Here is a 20,571-nt window from a genome sequence, read left to right on the forward strand (position 1 = left end):
CTCTTTCCCAAGTAGTTACAGCAATGCCCTCTTTCCCAAGTAATTACAGCAGTCGCCCTTCCCCAGTAGTCACAGCAGTCCCCTTTTCCCCCGTAGTCACCGCAGTCCCCCTTCCCCAGTAGTCACAGCAGTCCCCCTTCCCCAGTAGTCACAGCAGTCCCCCTTCCCCAGTAGTCACAGAAGTCCCTCACCTTCCTTTCTAGATCTGTTGGTGCAAAAGACAAAAAAAAAGGCATTAAATGCGTCCATTGGAATCAATGTTTTGTTAAAGACGGGTGATGGCGACATGATAATGTTACGTCCATTTAAAATCACATTACAAGATCGATGTAGTCATTCACTCCTTCCTTTTCGTCCACGGTGACATCACATTATGTGGCAGCAATCGGCCATAGACGTCACTTCATTATGTATATCGATCAAGCAAATGTATAGCGTACATGGGAAGCAGGTCAGGTGACTACTACAGGGCACGGAGCAGGTCAGGTGACTACTACAGGGCACGGAGCAGGTCAGGTGACTACAAGTATAAATTATGTAAACTCTGTACGTGTATAACGCGGTTTCTACGGTAACCGCTCTCTGACCAATTACGTCCTTCATTTCTCGTCACATGACCAACGTTTCAGCCGCATTCCGCGTCCACAGATTATAAAACTCACGGCTCCGAAATTCGCCGTTTCCGAGCAACCAGATATCAACTTCCGGTACAAGTTCAACGTGCCTTCTGTGTCCTAGCAACCAGATATCAACTTCCGGCCGGAGGAACAGCGCGATTGTAGGTAAATAATTCTCATTATATCGTATTATAAAATGTTATATCGTATGTTATATGTTATATATATATAGGAGCCGCTCCTCATGCTGTAGAATGCTGTGACATCTGTAGTATATGTGTCACCTGTACATGTCATTTCATCATTGCATTATAAATTACCTGTCTTTTATATGATTATATATGTGTATGGTATTATCATCATGTAACACTATTATATATAACCTGTTTGTTGTACTATACGATTTATTATGTATTCACAGAATATTATACATTGTATTATAAATAGAATACCTTATATTATATGATATTTCTTCTTTATGTTTCATACTTTATAATAAACCACCACCATGACTTCCTTGACTGCTGAGTCCTATTACATACCTCCCAACTTTCAAGTATTGCAAAGATGGACAAGCGATGCGGCACGCGTAGTGTAGCGCGTCAAGGCAATTTTTTTACTTTTAAACCACACCTCTAACCCCGCCCAATACCCGCCCATACACACCCGGTTAAGCCCACGTGGTATTATGCTCCCATAGTGCCTCCCCACAGTATAATGCCCCCATAGAACCCCCCCCCCCACAGTATAATACCCCATAGTGCCTCGCACACAGTATAATGCCAAATAGCTGCCGCCCCCGTACATATAATGCACCCGTAGCTGCACCCATACAGTATAAAGCCAACACAGATGTCCCCATACAGTATAATGCCCCGTAGTGCCACAATACCCATGTAGATAGTGCCACAGTGCCCACTGTAGATAGTGCCCACATAGATAGTTCCACAATGCCCACATATAAGGTGCCACAGTGCCCACATGGTGCCATAGTGCCCACATAGTCACACAGTGCCCTCGGTAGTTATTGTCACAGTGACTGCATAGTGCCACAGTGCCCACATATAAAGTGCCAGTGCCCACATAGTGCCACAGTGCCCATGTAGAAGGTGCTTATATAGTGCCACAGTGCCCATGTAGATAGTGCCACACACTCCTTGAAGATAGCGCCACCCTGCCTGTAGATAGCCCCCCCCCCAGTATATAACTCCATTGGGGCTCCCTCCTCTAGGATCCAGAGCATCGGCCACGATGTGACCAGGGATTCCGCTCCAGGATGGATAGTGGCGTCAGGGGTTCCTCCAGAAGCGGAATCCCCGGCCAGAGCGGCGGTAACGCTCTGGCCGAGGATTCCGCTTCTGGAGGGAGCCCCTGACATCACTACAGTGATGTTAGGGGCTCCCTCTAGGAGCCATATCCCCGGCCAGAGCGTCGGCAACGCTCTAGATAGGGATTCCGCTCCTGGAGGAGCCACTGACATCACTGTCTGTTAAAGAGGTTCTGTCACCAGATTCTGAAATCCCTATCTCCTATTGCATGTGATCGGCGCTGCAATGTAGATAACAGAAACGTTTTTATTTTTAAAAAACGTTCATTTTTGGCCAAGTTATGAGCTATTTTATATTTATTCAAATGAGGTTTGAAATGGACAACTGGGCGTGTTTTTTTCGTATGTCCAACTGGGCGTTTTTTTTTCGTATGTCCAACTGGGCGTGTATTGTGTTTTTAACTGGGCGTGTTTACGTGTATGACGCTGACCAATCAGTGACCAGTCAGCATCATACACTCATCTCCATTGATTTACACAGCAGTGATGTGCAGCCACATAAACAGAGATTAACGTTACTGCAGTGTCCTGATAATGAATACACATGAAATCCAGCCTGGACGTCATGTGTACTCAGAATCCTGACACTTCTGACTCTTTTCTTTGAGATTTCTAGCACGGGAAACGAAATCTCGCGAGATTTCGGAGATAAACGAGATTTCGTTTCCCTTGCTGCAAATCTCACAGATTCAGAAGTGTCAGGATTCTGAGTACACATGACGTCCAGGTTGGATTTCATGTGTATTCATTATCAGGACACTTGATTAACGTTACTCTCTGTGTATGCGGCTGCACATTGCTGCTGTGTAAATCAATGGAGATGAGTGTATGACGCTGACTGGTCACTGATTGGTCAGCGTCATACACGTAAACACGCCCAGTTAAAAACACAATACACGCCCAGTTGGACATAAAGAAAAAAAAACGCCCAATTGTCCATTTCAAACCTTATTTGCATATATATAAAATAGCTCATAACTTGGCCAAAAATGAAAGTTTTAAAAAAAAACAAAAACGTTGCAGCGCCGATCACATGCAATAGGAGATAGGGATTTCAGAATCTGGTGACAGAGCCTCTGGTACACTTCCCTTTACACTGTCCATATATGGGCAGTGACATCAAGGGCTTTTCTAAGACAGGAGTCCCTGGCCAGAGAGCTTGCGCTGCTCTGGCCCAGTACTCCATGGTTGAATGATGAAGCAGGGAGCTTCCCTACTTCAGCATTGGATTCAACTGTATCTGGGTCCTGAGGACACAAATACAGTTGAAACTGGGACATACCACCGTCCACCCAGGACAGCAGGACACCACCCGGAATCTGGGACGGTTGGGAGGTAAGCTATTATTATATATTGTAAATACTAACATCCATAATTGTATTCCCTGTACAGTGCTACACGGCTATATACAAATACAGTGCCATATACAGATGCAGTGCCAGCTACACACTCCCCATATACAGTGTCTACCACATGCTCCATCCCATATCCAGTGGCAGTCACAAGCCCCATATACAGTTCCAGTAACATACCCCATCCCATATGCAGTGTCAGTCACACACCACCCTCTATATGCGGTGTTAGACACATATCCCCTCCCATATGCAGTTGTAGTCACATACCACCCCCTATATGCAGTGTCGGTCACATGGCCCCTCCCATGTGCTGCATCTGTCACACGTTCCCTCCCATATGCAGTGCCAGTCACATGCTCCATATACAATGTCAATCACATGCCCCACTCAATATTCAGCGCCAGTCGCATACCCCCATATACATCACAGTCACGTGTCCCCCATTTTACAATGTCTCTTAAACATAGGCGATAGAATAACTACAGTCTCTCTGGACCTTATGGGACTTGCAGGACAGCTCTGCTGGATGTGGGACATTTGTGTGTGCATGGGAGGAGGGGTGTGCGTTTATATTTTGGAATCCAAACAGTTCTATTTTTTTATGTTTTATTTAGATTCATTAACCATATAAAGACATCCAGGACTGACAGGAACATGCCCACCAGAGCGAAACAGGTAATGGTATTGGTCAGTGGGCAGCCTGCGATGTATTTTTGTTATAGCATCACTGTGACGGATACATAATGTGTACAATAGAAAGACATCTACAACTAGAGTCTTCTCCATCTGCATCCCAAATGCCCATCACTGACCTTTCTCCCTACTCCTACAGCCTCTCCATCTAAAATCATCATATTTCCATCTAGAACTTCTCTTAATTTTATCTAGAATATTCATCTGCAGATCTCCATCTACAATTTTCCTATTTTCATGTAGACTTTTCTCTATGTAGGACTTCTGTATCTCCATATATAAATCTCCATCTGCAATTTTAAAAGATTCATCTAGAACTCCCCCACCCCTATATTAGTATATATTAGTATCAGCTTCTAAAACATCCAATTTCCATCTAGAACCTCCATTTACAAGTAGAATTTCCGTCTAGAATCTTTTCTGGCCTTGATAACCTTGATAATATAAATACATGATCTACATCAAGAATTTCCTCAACTAGAATATTCTCATTTTAATCTAAAACATCTACACTATATGGCCAAAAGTATTACATTCAGTAATAACTCTTAAAAGTGACGGGAAGATCTAGCCGATAATAATAATAACACTTTCAGATGACCAGGGCAGATCTAGCAAATAACACTTATAGGGGACCGGCGCCGGTCTAGCAGGTAATAATAACACAAGGGACCAGAGCAGATCTAGCAGATAATAATAACACTTACAGTCGACCAGGACAGATCTAACAAATAATAATAACACTCACGGTTGACCAGGGCAGATCTAGCAGATAATAATAACACTTACAGGAGACTTGGCGCAGATCTAGCAGATAATAATAGCACTTTCAGGTGACCAGGCAGATCTAGCAGATTATAATAACACTTACAGGGGGCCAGATCTAACAGATAATAATAACACTTACAGGTGAGAAGGGAAGATATAGCAGATAACAATAACACATACAGGTGACCAGGGCAGATCTAGCAGATAATAATAGCACTTACAGGTGACCGGGCAGATCTAGCAGATAATAATAATACTTACAGGTGATCATGGAAGATCTAACTGATAATAATAGCACTTACAGGTGACTGGAGCAGATCTAGCCATATAATAATATAACTTACATGTGACCAGTGCAGGTCTAGCAGCTAATAATAACACCTACAGGTGATCAGGGCAGATCTAACAGATAATAATAACACTTACAGGTGACCGGGCAGATCTAGCAGATAATAATAATACTTACAGGTGATCATGGAAGATCTAACTGATAATAATAGCACTTACAGGTGACCGGGCAGATCTAGCAGATAATAATAATACTTACAGGTGATCATGGAAGATCTAACTGATAATAATAACACTTACAGGTGACTGGAGCAGATCTAGCCATATAATAATATAACTTACATGTGACCAGCGCAGGTCTAGCAGCTAATAATAACACCTACAAGTGATCAGGGCAGATCTAGCACATAATGATAGCACTTACAGGTGACTAGGGCAGATCTAGCAGATAATAATAACACTTACAGGTGACCGGCGCAGATCTAGCAGATATTAATAACACTTACAGGTGATCAGGGCAGATCTAACAGATAATATCACTTACAGGTGACCGGGGCAGATCTAACAGATAATAATAACACTTATAGGTGACTGGCGCAGATCTAGCAGATAATAATATCACTTACAGATGACTGGGACAGATCTAGCAGATAATAATACTTACAGGGGACTGGGGTCAGAGCTAGCAGATAATAACACTTACAGGTGACCGGCGCAGATCTAGCAGATAATAATATCACTTACAGATGACTGGGGCAGCTCTAGCACATAATAATAACACTTACAGCTGACCGGAGCAGATCTAACAGATAATAATAATACTTACAGGTGAATGGCGCAGATCTAGCAGATAATAATATCACTTACAGATGACCGGTGCAGATCTAGCACATAATAATAGCACTTACAGGTGATCAGGGCAGATCTAGCAGATAATAATAACACTTACAGGTGACCGGCGCAGATCCAGCAGATAATAATAACACTTACAGGTGATCAGGGCAGATCTAACAGATAATAATAGCACTTACAGGTGACCGGGGAAGATCTAACAGATAATAATAACACTTACAGGTGACCGGGGCAGATCTAACAGATAATAACACTTAGAGGTGACCGGGGCAGATCCAGTAGAGCAGAAATTTCATGAAGTTACTTGTGGTAAAGGTGACATCCTATGACAGTTCAACGTGTAAAGTCACTGAGCCATACTACTAGCAATGTTTCACTATGGAGATTGCATGACTGTGTGCTTGATTTTATGCACCCGTTTGCAATGGGTGTGGCGGAAATACCGAAATTCAACAATTAGGAGGGGGGTCCACATACTTGTAGCTACATGGTGTATCTTGAACCTCTCTATCTCAATGTAGATTGATCTTCAACCTTCCATTTTTTTATCTAGAATTCACCCCTCTCAGTCTACAATCTCAATCTACAACCTTCCTAGTACTCACCCACCCCATATATAGCCTCTACATATTAAAATTCTCTATTTCCATCTAGAACTTTCCAACCTTCTGCCTTCTGTGATAACCTTTTATGTATGTATATATATATATATATATATATATATATATATATATATATATATCTTTTTGATGCACATATAGACCCTCACCCACCTGTCTCTAGACCCCCCCTCCCACTACCTACCTGCTGACTCTTGTTCTGTCTCCGCAGGGTGTTGCTCCTGCTCAGAAGCAGAATGTCTCCAAGCCGATGAAGACCATTACCAGGAGAAGGGTGCGGACATGTTGTTGTAGACTTGGGTACCACTTCTATACTGTGCTATTTGAGGGTTAGAATATAAAATCATAAACAATAAGGAGATTAGGAGTCAACAACGGTAAACTATTATATGTTGTATAATGTATTCCCAAGTCACCAATAATTACCTGTCATCCTCGTTATTATGAGAGGGTGGGGCATGACACTGTTCTCTCTTTAGTGTTCGCATATACTCCTTCCCCACAGACCCTACATCAGGTATACCACAGTATGTCACTTTTGGCCGGAGTGTTCCTTCAACCCATTTCTTGTAGTGTACGTCTCAATTATTAGGGTCATAGTGCAGACAATGATTGCCACCCCTCCCATATAAAGAACATATTGGGGCACATTTATCAATCATAGAGGCGCAGAGTGGTGCATTAAGTGTAACAAAAATGGCACAGGTGATGTCATATTTATTCAACTCTTTATTTTGTTCGGCAACATGTACGACAGACTTGAAAAAAATCTGCATCAAAGGGGACGTGGCAAAAAACTTTTGGACCACCTCCATTTTTTGGTGCAAAATATTGATGTTTGACAACCACGAGGTGGCATAAGGCCAGTTTCTCAGGAGCAGTAGAGGGGTGCATTTTTGCACCTATATCACGGCTGGAAATCCCGACCTGACCGCTGAAGCACCGTCATGGTGACCTGTGATGCTGTTGTTCACGTCATAACTCCTGCGGTCGAGCCGGGACTCGTGGCAGTAATATGGATGCAAAAATACGCCATTATTACGCTTGTATCCGACCTTTGGGACCCCCACTGATCCTGTGATTGAAGGGACCACAATGTTTATTTTGCACTGCAAATGATACATGCGCCCTGTCTGAATGCAGAGGGTTCGCCACCACATAGAGCTTATTGTCCTGCTCTTTTATTGTCCCCATTTATGGTGCCTCCATATGTCAGGATGAAGATGACTCCACCGACATGGGAGACGGAGCAGATGAATGGACGCAGGCCAAGACCCTGGTGAAACCACTAGACCAGCTGGAATTAACAGAGGCCGTGAGTATGAATATTACAATTAAAGGGATCGGCAATAGGAAGTATAATAGTTGTATTGTGTAACTGCCTATACGCCGTTTGAGTCTTTATAGCATAGAAGTATTCAGATATTCCCGGTGCGTAAGATAAACCATAGACCTGATGTATAGTGTCCTCCGGGTAGGTATATGCCTGTATACCTTTTTTGTAACTGTATAGGTAATCACAACCTGCTGCACTTTCATATCCAGTCGGACAGAGCGAAAAAAGGTATACAGTGCTGTATATAGTTATTTTTTCATAGAGTTCTATGGATGACGTGTGCAACTGTATGGTATAAGTTTGGCAAATATGCTGGTAAATTACCCGGTGCATGCACCGAATGTAGCCCCATAACCAGGTGTGAACAGAGCCAAACCTGCCATGGAGTAGAGACAGTCACGTGGCGATCGCTGATCTGAATGACCGTTCATGAAGGATTGCAGCAGAGACAGTGGGTTAATGGAAGACCAGTCAGTAATGAGTTACAGTAGTCTAGGTGAGAAATGATCAGGGCCTGAGTTATAGTATAGTAAGGTAAGGACAGATGTTTTCTAGGGGGAGGCTACAGGAGTTGGCAATGGGCTGAGAGTAAGGAATAAATAACAAGTCTTATATATTTTAGAGACAGAAAGCCGAGACAGCTGAGAGAGAGCAGAGACATCTGAAGAGACAGCTGAGAGAGAGCATTGACATCTGAAGAGACAGCTGACAGACAGCACCGCCAGACAGCAAAGCTTTCTAACCAACAGTAGACATCCAACCAATAACATAGACTGCCATCGATGCCAGAGACAGTAGACAGACAGCAGAGACGGACAATATATACCATAGATAGACAGCTGAGAAAACTGACAGACAGCACTGAGCCCTAAGGAACCGCGAGCGGGAGAGTAAAAGGAACCAGTAAACACAAACTAAAGAATCGGTCAGAGGGATCGGATGGATGCCAAAAAAGTGGAGAGTGTGCGGAAGTATGATCTACTGTGTGAAATACCGCAAAGAAGCGCCGAAGGATCAGGGTTGCAGACGGTAGGGACCATATATATATACAGTATATAAGGTCGTCACATAAGCAGAGAGCAGCGTGATGGTGAATTGTCCCCCCGGCCTTCCTCCCAGCATTTCACTTCACACTTTTATTCTACTAATAAACAAAGCAGATGGGTCCGGTAAATTATTCAGTGTTCTCTGCAGGACGTCGCTGTCACCGGCTCTAGAACAGCGCAAACCCTACATTTACCGGCATCTCTAAATATTCACGTTGTTTTCAGGAGCTGAAGGAAGAATTCACTCGTATCCTGACCGCCAATAACCCGCACGCTCCACAGAACATCGTCCGATATAGCTTCAAAGTGAGTAGTGGGGGATCCTACAGAAACTTCAATGTGTACGAGGAATATGGGGCAGATTTATCAAGAGGTAGTCGCCCATTGCAGCCGATCAGGTTAAAAAATAAGAGGTGAAATATGATTGGTTGCAACTGCTCCGCTTTTCCTTTACGCCGGTTTTGATAAATCTCCCCCATCGTGTCCAGTAATCCAGAATGTCTAATAATCTAATTCCAGATTGATGGACTTTTATTATCAGGTCAGTGATGACCTGCACCCCCTCCTCCACTATATACAGTATATAGGAGAATCATGTGTATATTGCATACTATAATGATCTTCATCCTGTGTAGGAACGAGTTTACAAACCCATCAACATTGTGGACCAACTGGCCGTACACTTCTCCCTTGATGGAAACATGCTACATAAAGACTCCGATGAGGCGCGGAGACAGAGGGCGAGGTTGGGAGTCATTGAAGGTAAGAAAGAGCCCATAACGCCATTCCTGGACATACAACAGAGCCGAGCTTCATAGATGACAGTGTAACGACATTGTGCTGATCTCTCGTCCATGAAGCATCCGCAGCAACCAATCCAGTCCATGCTTTCTCAAAACTCCATGTACAGAAATAAATTCAATACCTTACTGATAGGGCATATGGGTAGGGGGTCGTCTTTTTGAGACAAACCCTTTAAAAACCCTTCCTGCTGCAGCAATTTTTTCGTTGTTTCATTTTCGTTTTTTCCTCCCCACCTTGCAAAAGCCATTAGTTTTCTATTTTTTTCGTCGACAACTTGCGGGACGAGTTGTAGTTTTTCGCGTCACCATTTATTGTACTATATAATGTACTAAGAAACAGGAAAAAAAAAATCTTTGTATTAAATATACAATATAAAATGTTGTATTGTAATAGTTCAGACTTTTACGAAAGCAGCAATAACAATTTTGTTTTTCTTACATTACTTTTGAGGGAAGATGGGAAAAGTTTTTTTTTTTTTACTTTTAATATAAACTTTTTTGTATATAAAAAAACATTATTTTACTTTTTTTTTTTATTCCCCATAGGGGACTTGAACCTGCGATCACTTGCACAATATACTGCAATAATAGTGTTTTTTAACGGCTCCTATTAAGCCCTGCCTCTGGTACTTCAGGCTGCCATAGCAACCATTGGCACCTCGCTATCGCGATACCATATGTCTACTTTACGTTGGCATCATTTTTTATGCCATTTTATCTTTTTAGGACGTTACAAGGCTTAAAACTTTAGCAGTAATTTCTCACATTTTCAAGAAAATGTCCAAGAATTTTCTTTTAGGGACGACTTTAGTTCTGAAGTGGCTTTGAATGGCCTATATATTAGAAGCCCCCAGGCACCACTATAGACTTGTAGTGGCCTCGAGGTGCCAAAACATAACAAACACCCCCAAAAAGACCCCATTTTAGAAACTACATTCATCCTTGGGTCCATAGAGCATTTTGACCTCACATGTGTTTTATAAATTTTATCAGAATTTGGCCTTGAAAATGAAATAATTTTTTTTTAAACATTTTATTTTTACCTAAAAAGAAATTATTTTCACAAGTAGCACTGGAGAAAAGGCTCTACGCAATTTGTTACGCAATTTCTCCAGTACGGTAATACCCCATATGTGGTTGGAAACTGCTGTTTTGGCACACGGCAGCCTGTGCCATCAGCTTTCCGTAACTGTGCGGCAAGTTGTGGGAACCCCTTGCCGATTGACGTACAAATACGTCAAATGTTGATAAGGGGTTAAAACCACTGACAGGAGAAGTGAATAACATTGATGATCTGGTTACAATGATGGGGGGGGGGGGTATTAGACAGCGAGTGAACAGTTAGTCCTTGAAATTGATGTTGAAAGCAGGTAAAATGGGCAAGTCTAAGAATCTGAGCGAATCTGACAAGGGCCAAATTGTGATGAGAGACGACCGGGTCATAACATCTCCAAAACGGCAGAAGGAACAATGGAAGAAGGCGCCTGGTCTGATGAATCACATTTTGTTTTACATCATGTGGACGGCCGGGTGCGTGTGCGTCGCTTACCTGCGGTAGAGATAGGACCAGGATGCATTATGGGAAGAAGACAAGCCGGCGGAGGCAGAGTGATGATCTGGACAATGTTCTGCTGGGAAACCTTGTGTCCTGGTGTTCATGTGGATGTGACACGTTCCCACTACCTAAACATTGCTGCAGACAAGTACTCCCTTCATGGTACCGGTAATACCTAATAGCAGTGCCCTCTTTCAGCAGGATAATGCCCCCGCCACACTGCAAACATTGTTCAGAAATGGTCTGAGGAATATGGCAAAGAATTCAAGGTGATGACTTGTCTCCAAATTCCCAGATCTCAATCAAAGTTCCCCCTAAGTCTTGGCAGCTGGGGCAGTTAGGGAGCAGGGCAAGTCTCAATAAATGGTGGGTGATCTGATGACCAAAAGTAATACCCCCAGTAAACGCTAATATAGCGACTAAATAAGAGAATAAGAAAACTTATGTTAAATTAGTTTTAATTACTTTTTTAAATACTATAATATTACAAGTCCAGCAGTAAAATAGACAGTTATAAACACCAATTATAGGCATCAGTGAAAGAATCCCTCATTACACCACTAGCCCCATAGATAGTGCCACACAGACCCCCTGTATATAGTGCTACACAGCAATCCGCCCCTGTACATTGCCACATAGCCCCCCAAAAAAATATTGTACTTGCCTTGCCACGTTGCCAGCGTGATGCAGTAACGTCAGGGAGTCTTCCCAGCGCCTTATAGGCTGCAGACCTAACGTGGCTTGCAGCCTATAGCATTCATTTGTATCTGCGTCCTAAGGACGCAGATACAAGTGAATGTGGCTGTCACTCGCAGCGGGGCTCCCTCCGGTGCTAGCCATGCCACTGCATCCGCCCGCCGCCCGTGACAGTGCGCGGGCTTAAAACTTTAGTGAGCGGGGGGACAGTGGAAGGTGCGCAGCCACGCACCTTATAGGGAATACTGCTCTAAATCCGATCAATCATCGGTGAGATGTCCTGGATAAAACAAGTCTGATCCAGGGAGAATGCACCTCACAACTTGCAGGACTTAAAGGAAATCTGTCACCTCAAAAACCCCCATAAACTCTGTAAGTAGCTTAAAAGACGCTGATTCTGAATCTGCAATTTTTCTATTCACTTGTATCCCCCCCCTGCTGTTGGCCTGCGGATGACGAATCCACACGGTGCGGATGCGGAATTCTGGGCAAAAAACACACCAAATCGTGGTGCGGTTTTTCACCCGGACTGTCCGCTGCAGACGGAGATCGCTGCTGCCTGTGATTGGCTGCAGTGGCGGTCACATAGAATGAAATATCATCCCAGGAGGCTGGTCTGCAGAACGTCAGAGGTAAGTATAAGGTGTTTTTTGTCTTTTCTCCAAGTTGCGATTTTTGTGGTGTAATCGCTGCGATTCCGCCGCAAATTTCCCCAATTTTTTAGAATCTCATCCACTTTGCTGCTACTGTATTATGCTGTGGATTTTCCGCAACGAAATACGTTGCGGAAAATCCACAGTTTTTATGCCACGTGTGGACTAGTTCTTAGGGGTCCTCTCTATTATATTGCCCAGATTAGTAGTCCTCTATGCATCCACCTGCAGCGCACAACCAGTTTATTGGCTTACAGCAGGGGGAATGCAAGTGAGAAGGAAGATAAAAATTGCAGATACAGAGTCCGCGTCTTTCAAGCTATTTACAGACTACTGCAGTTTAGTTTTTTTTTCGGCAGGGACAGTCTCTTAGAGGAGGATCTGTCATATTTGTATTGTGCTCTGTTTTATTTCAGTAATTTGTCACTTAATCGTTAAAGGTTGGGGGGGAGCGTGAATATCATACATATCATTGGACCCATTGCCTGAAGTGCTGGTGGGGTGCCATAAATGAGAGAGAGAGAGAGACATAAGATGCATGTAAGTCTATAGAAGGGGGAGGAGTGAGCAGGGGGAGGAAGCAGGAGCAGAGAGAAACACACAGACGTGATGGTAAGATTTCTATGTCACCCCAGTGCTGGATTCTTAGCTACACTGCTCATTACTGCTGTGTAATGTCCTCCATGCTTCAAAAGCTCCTATATGTGTGATAGAGATAGGAGAGCAGGATTCGCCGCTTCTCTGTGTGCAGTGTATAGAAGACATGATGGGAGTTAGGCTCTACCCACTAGATTAGAGACAACTGATAATTAGAGAGAGAGAGCCTGCAGAGAGGAAAACTGCTAAATAATGGAACATACAAGTCATATAATGGCCAGAAATAGTGTTATTCATCATGTACACACAAATGACAGCTTATTCTGAAAAGTTACCTGAAAAGTTAGGTATGCTTTAAGGGCCTAAGGGTACAATGCCAGTATATGTAGCAAACAGAGCTGAGAAATAATCTATTTTTATTTTTTGTATCTGATATGACAAGATCTTCTGATAATAACTTGTAGATTATATCCTCGTACTCATGCCTGTTCTTCTACCTCCCACAGAGACTCTGCCGAGTGATTCCACTGAGGCTGGAGAAAGAGAAGCCGAGAAAGAAGGGAGACCCGAGTCTACGGTACTGTATAGACATCAGGTTATATCTGTCAACAATCTGAACAAGGGTGGGATAATGTCCCGATACTGTGAAATATAATAATATTACTGTCACTGCAGAGTTCCACATTCATATAAGAGCATAAGCTTGCAGTTCACAAAACTTGACTTGTAATATCCGTGGAATAGCTGCGGTATCGGGCACAGACGTAAAGAAATGGACAGTGCCGTGTCACGTACTGCAGGAACGGGGCAGCAACGCTCCAGTAAGTGCGGCTGCCCCTTCACATTGCTTGGTTGGAGTCCCAGTGGTTGGGCACACACTGATTGCATGTTCAGGATAGGGCATGAGTGTTATTTGCCCAAAAACTTTTATAATCATTCAAATTATGCCCTTTACTACACACCTCAGCTGTGGCAGAACCTCATAATACACCTCAGCTGCTGTAGAACCTATAATACACACCCCAGCTGCTGCAGAACTTCATAATGCACACCTCAGCTGCTGCAGAACTTCATAATGCACACCTCAGCTGCTGCAGAACTTCATAATGCACACCTCAGCTGCTGCAGAACATTTTTATACCCTCCCCAACTGCTGCAGAACTTTATAATACACACATCAGCTGCTGCAGAACATCATAATACACAGCTCAACTGCTGAAGAGCATTATAATACGCACCTCACCTGCTTCAGTTAGTGACACCAGACCATGCTGATAATTATATACTCTTTAATAGAGAATCTGCACTGTGATATAATGTATATACTTATATATGTGGGTGGAATATATATATATATATATATATATATATATACACACTTGTATATGTGGTGACGGCTGCCTCAGCATTGTATATGTGATGATGACTTTAGGGGACGGGCGATGATGCAACAGAGAATGAAGAACTTCTCGCCAAAAGTAGGAAGGAGCGAAAACTGACCAATCAGTTCAACTTCAGCGAGAGAGCGTCACAAACGTACAACAACCCCCTGAGGGTAAGATCTACCTACGGTCCACCTTATACAGGTACAAGTAAAAGTAAGTTTTTGGAATGACCTGGATTTCTGCATTGATTACTAATAAGTGTGGTCTGATAAGTCACAATTATAGACAGGCACAATCTAACTAAACTAATAACACACAGACACTTAGGCTGTGTTCACATCAGCGTTTGTTTCTGTTAAGGGGTACCGTCGGAGGTTTCCGTCTGGTTAACCCCTCAGCGGAAACTCAAACGGAAACCTCAGCTTCCGTTTCCCTCACTTTTGAACTCAATGGTGACTGAAACCTAGCTAATGGTTTCCGTCTGTCACCGTTGTGACAGGGTTCCGTAGTTTTGACAGAATCAATAGCGTAGTCGACAGCGCTATTCCCCATCATGGTGGAGGGAGCGTCATGGTGCAGGGAGCGTCATGGTGGAGGGAGCGTCATGGTGGAGGGAGCGTCATCGTGGAGGGAGCGTCATGGTGGAGGGAGCGTCATGGTGGAGCGAGAGTCATGGTGGAGGGGGAGTCATGGTGGAGGGGGAGTCATGGTGGAGGGGGAGTCATGGTGGAGGGGGAGTCATGGTGGAGGGGGAGTCATGGTGGAGGGGGAGTCATGGTGGAGGGAGAGTCATGGTGGAGGGAGAGTCATGGTGGAGGGAGAGTCATGGTGGAGGGAGAGTCATGGTGGAGGGAGAGTCATGGTGGAGGGAGAGTCATGGTGGAGGGAGAGTCATGGTGGAGGGAGAGTCATGGTGGAGGGTGCGTCATGGTGGAGGGTGCGTCATGGTGGAGGGTGCGTCATGGTGGAGGGTGCGTCATGGTGGAGGGTGCGTCATGGTGGAGGGTGCGTCATGGTGGAGGGTGCGTCATGGTGGAGGGTGCGTCATGGTGGAGGGGAGCGTCATGGTGGAGGGGAGCGTCATGGTGGAGGGGAGCGTCATGGTGGAGGGGAGCGTCATGGTGGAGGGGAGCGTCATGGTGGAGGGGAGCGTCATGGTGGAGGGGAGCGTCATGGTGGAGGGTGCGTCATGGTGGAGGGTGCGTCATGGTGGAGGGTGCGTCATGGTGGAGGGTGCGTCATGGTGGAGGGTGCGTCATGGTGGAGGGTGCGTCATGGTGGAGGGTGCGTCATGGTGGAGGCAGCATCATGGTTTGGGTCTGCTTTGCTGCCTCGGGGTCTGGACGCCTTGCTATCATTGAGGAAACCATTAATTTAAAGTTGAATCATAGAAGATTTGTGTTTTGGAAAGGCCGAGTTCTGACCTTAACCCTTTCGAGATGTTGTGGCATGACGTTAAGAGGGCTGAGCACGCAAAGGCATCCCAGATATATTCATCACCTGAAACCCATTTGCAGGGAGGAAAGGTCCAAAATTCCTCCTCATCATTACAAAAATCGTATTTTTAGCTACAGGAAAGATTTGGTGGAGGTGATTGCTGCTAAAAGGGGATTTGCAGATTATTAATTCAAGGGTTCACTTACTTTTTCTCCCTGCATTCGGAATGTTTAACTGTTTATGTGTTGTTAGTTCCGTTAGATTGGGTTTGTCTATAGTTGTGACTGAGATAACAATCAGACCATATTTTATTAGTAATCAATGCAGAAATCCAGGTAATTCCAAAAGGGTTCACTTACTTTTTCTTGCAATTGTTTGTATCATACGTCTGGCGCAGAGTAAAGCACCATGTACACAGAGCTGCGCGGATCCCAGTAAACGGTTCCATGTATCGCTGTGTTCTGTTCCAGGAAAGAGCCTCCCAGACTGAACCCCCTCCTCGAGCAACGTTCTCCAGCACCGCAAATCAGGTAGAAGACTTACTGACAATATACCTCATACAGCACTGTACTGTCCTGCTGCTCGTATACCTCAGCTGTACACCACTATAGATGTATATAGCCCTCTTGCTTTAGCCTGGCTCCTCCATCTTTCAGTGGGAAATCTATGACGCTTACATTGAGGAGCTGCAGAAACAGGAGAAGCTGAAGGAGAAGCAGAAAGCTCCCGTCTCTAAGAAGGAGGATGAGGTCCATTCTCGGCGGAAAGCGCCAACCTCAGAGTTTCAGGTGAGAAACACGAACCCCCACAACCTGCCTGGGAGAGAATGACGTAGGTACAGGCGATAGAGATACCCTGCTGTGCTGCGGGCAATGATGGTGCCCCCATCTCTTTGAATAGGGGTCATGCTCCTCCCCGCGTCCTTTAACCCCCATATACACGAGAAAGGGTCCCATACCAAAATCAGACCGCGGCTCCGACCTTCCTCTGTATGCCCATTACCAGGATCCCAGTAGAAGTGACATTTACCACCAGTGAGATTGGCAGTGTTACCAGGGCTGTTACGTAGTCCCTAATGGAGGGTTCCGATAGTAAAATGCTGGTGTTGGGGTTCACTACTACTACGGCAAGTACACCAAAGGGTGACCGGACAGTCTCAGTCTACAGTCGGTACCATGGATCAGATCTCTGTACCCACATTACTTGTTGTTGCTGATTCTCTGCTGTAATAAGCTGAATTCTCATTTTCTTATAACGGATCAGAGCGATGACATCACGAAGGTGGAGAAATCCAGCAAAATAATAGAGCGGATGGTGAATCAGAACACTTTTGATGACGTCACACAAGGTATGAATCACGCACGTTACACCATGTCCTGAATCAACACATGATCCCTCAGCTCTGCTACATATGACGAACTGGAAAGCCTAATAATCCGGAATGTTGGAAAATAGAATCTGCTACTATATAAATGCAGCAATTATAAAGTGTTACATAGTATTACGTTTTTTGTTATGAATGCCTTATATTTGGTCACTTGGATTTATATCCGCACAGATAGACGTTTGGGTTCATGTTACTAATGTCTCCCAATTACCCACAGTCACCTGACGGTGATACATTTATTTGCGTTCTTTCCTCCTAGACTTCAAGTACTTCGAAGATGTGGCCGACGAGTTCAGGGATCAGGAGGGCACGCTGCTGCCGCTGTGGAAGTTCCAGTATGAAAAAGCCAAACGTCTAGCGGTGACTGCCCTCTGCTGGTAAGTGCTGGTATTACACTACTCCATTACCTGATAAGGAGGGGTGCAGGAAATGTTCTCAGATTACCAAAATGACCCCCAGTGTCTCTCATGTAGGTTTTATTTGGTCATGTGACTGATTGATGCATTTTAGTAGCCTTAATAATTTGCAGAAACTGTGCCGTAGAAGAAGCGCAAATTGCTGCAGTTTTACAATGTGGATTTTGGACATGCGGCTTGTAAAAGGGAAGGAATATTGAAGATACGTGCTACACCTCTACTAGCTGTGCCGCCAAAAATTGCATCGTAAAACAGCGTTGGGTTTTGCAGCGCTGTACTTGGCCATGCAGCTGTAGTGTGTATTATGAGGTTCTGCAGCAGCTGGGTTGTGTATGATGATGTTAGTGCGTGTAATCTAACGACCAATCGTAGGGCCTGTTCACATCAGCGTCGGGGCTCTGTTGATGGGTTCCGCTAGACCTTTTCGTCTGAGGAAACCAAATGGAAACCATAGCTTTCTGTTTGCATCACCATTGATTTCAATGGTAATGCTTCCGTTGCAAATGGTTTCCATTTGTCTCCGTTCTGAAAGGCTTCCTTTTTTTGTGGAAACAATAACGCAGTCGACTGCGCTATTGATTCCGCTAAAAAAACGGAAACCATTTGCAATGGAAGTATTACCATTGAAATCAATGATAATGCAAATGGAGGCTTGTTCCGTCTGCCTTTCCGTTGATGGGTTTCCCTAACGGAAATATTATGGGGCAGCCATCTTGCCTGAGCTGCTGTTAACAGCATCTAGATATATGCATGTAGAGGTCATTGTGCACGAAGGGGGAGAGGGGAGCTGTGTCACCTGTCAGTGTAATCCTGCCTCTGATGATAATGTGATGACTGCTGAGAAGTGATCTCTACAGAACAGGAAGGGTCACTCTATTTCCAGGCTCAGTGGCCAGAATAAGAACTGCAAGATTGTAGGATTATTTTTTAATAAAAAATAACAACATAGAAAATGTAAAAAATAAATTACCCAAAATATGTTTCACATAATTATTTTTAAATACCTTCTCTTCAGCATTACAAAAGTTTAATATTTACCCAAAATTATTTTAAATGTAATATTTAGCCCTCACTCAGTGACGGATTACGTCTTCCTGAGCCGTGTGATCTCCATCAACATCACACACTAAGCTACCATTAATGGCCTCCTTTAGAGGTTTATGTAAGAAAGAAATATCGCAGCTTCAATCTAATCTGGCGCAGTTGATCAAGAACCAAAATAAAAACACATATAGGGGCTATAAAAAGCAATGAGAGAACTATTTTTTGGAAGGAGAATGAGATTATGAGCTATTTTAGGAATTGCTTTGAGGAAATATATTCAACAGGATATAGGGATACAATGGCAGATTTATCAATCTATATTGACTCCGCGAAGTTGAGAACCCTTTCAGCGGAAGCCGGCAGTATAATACTAAATGCTCCACTTAAGTTGGAAGAAGTTAAAAAAGCTATTAAAAACTTGGGGAAAAATAAAGCACCAGGAGCCGATGGTATCCCGGTGGAGATATATAAAAAATATCAGAATGATATTATGAAGGTGGGATACACCCTGAGTCAATGTATAGTGCAGATATGATTCTGATAGGTAAACAAGAGAAGGATACCCTAGACCATGGATCATACATGTCACGCTATGGGGTATGTGGACCCATTAGACCGTAGCGGTGTAGCAGCTGGCCAACTACAGTCAATAACAGTCTCTAGGGTAAGAGTACCTGGCAGGATCTTCAGGCAGATGCTCGGAGTAGCAAACACGTGGCACAGGTGATGCTTGGCGTGGCGGATGACACCAGACCTGGCCGATGACAACACGACTTCAACAATTGATGCAACTCGGGAACAAGCACAGTTACGGGATACAGGATACAGGTAGTAAGATACGGGAACACTGGGAGCAGGATAACAACTAAGGGACCATTTGCAAGACTAACAACACCAACAACAGCAACAACGCTCAGGCAAGTAGTGGGAGGGCGGAGCCAACTTTATAGTCCAGGGTGATCTGAGGATTGGTTAGGGAAGTTTTTGTATGTGCGTATGCTGGCCCTTTAAGGCTGGGGACGAGCGTGCGTACCCTAGGAGACAGTCCAGAGTAGAACGGCCATGTGAGCTGGCGCCTGCGAGGAAGGAGACGCTGGCGAGAAGCCAGAAGTCTGCGGTCGCGGCCTTCTGAAGGTGGGGAACGGTGGCGGTCCGCGACCACGGCAGTTACAATACAGATCAATATCCTTGCTAAATGCAGATATGAAGATCTTCACAAAGGCGCTGGCAGGGAGGTCGGCTGGGGTGATCCAAGAGGTTGCGGGAGAAGAGCAAACAGGGTCTGTTTCAGGTAAAACAACATCACGTAATATTCGGAATCTCTTTGCACTTATTGGGCTGGAGGAGGTCGGTAGGAATGGAGGAGCAATCTTATCACTGGACGCAACAAAAGCGTAGATAGGGTAGAATGGCCTTTTTTGTTGATAACAATGGAGAAAATGGGGTTTGGACCACACTTTGAGGTGGATTATATTGATTTCTAGGAAACCACAGGCTTCAGTGTGTATAAATGGGGATAGATCTCCTCCATTACTCCTGACAAGGGGAACACGACAAGGTTGCCCCCTATCCCCCATGCTATTTGCGTTGGGTTTAGAGGTACTAGCGAATCAAATGAGGAACAGTATGGATATTAAAGACGCTCTGTCACTTGTTTAGTAATGCCCTATCTCCTAGCTAATCGGATAGGTTCTGT

The 20,571-nt window shown here is 44.3% G+C and overlaps 1 protein-coding gene across 1 annotated transcript in view; it reads left to right on the forward strand.

Annotated features, from left to right (window-relative positions):
• Positions 1 to 638: 638 nt before the first annotated feature.
• DNAI1 (dynein axonemal intermediate chain 1) overlaps positions 639 to 20,571 on the forward strand; it is a 142,908-nt gene continuing 122,975 nt past the window's right edge. Inside the window, exons 1-12 of the mRNA XM_075847599.1 lie at positions 639 to 782; positions 3,914 to 3,974; positions 6,732 to 6,794; positions 7,737 to 7,835; positions 9,128 to 9,208; positions 9,538 to 9,664; positions 13,713 to 13,783; positions 14,639 to 14,761; positions 16,499 to 16,558; positions 16,685 to 16,816; positions 17,292 to 17,376; positions 17,675 to 17,792. Coding sequence (XP_075703714.1) covers positions 3,954 to 3,974; positions 6,732 to 6,794; positions 7,737 to 7,835; positions 9,128 to 9,208; positions 9,538 to 9,664; positions 13,713 to 13,783; positions 14,639 to 14,761; positions 16,499 to 16,558; positions 16,685 to 16,816; positions 17,292 to 17,376; positions 17,675 to 17,792 — 980 coding nt within the window. The 5' untranslated portion in view covers positions 639 to 782; positions 3,914 to 3,953. The remainder of the gene's footprint in view (positions 783 to 3,913; positions 3,975 to 6,731; positions 6,795 to 7,736; positions 7,836 to 9,127; positions 9,209 to 9,537; positions 9,665 to 13,712; positions 13,784 to 14,638; positions 14,762 to 16,498; positions 16,559 to 16,684; positions 16,817 to 17,291; positions 17,377 to 17,674; positions 17,793 to 20,571) is intronic.

The sequence above is a fragment of the Rhinoderma darwinii genome, chromosome 1, assembly GCF_050947455.1.
Source record: "Rhinoderma darwinii isolate aRhiDar2 chromosome 1, aRhiDar2.hap1, whole genome shotgun sequence".
Taxonomy (NCBI): Eukaryota; Metazoa; Chordata; class Amphibia; order Anura; family Rhinodermatidae; genus Rhinoderma; species Rhinoderma darwinii.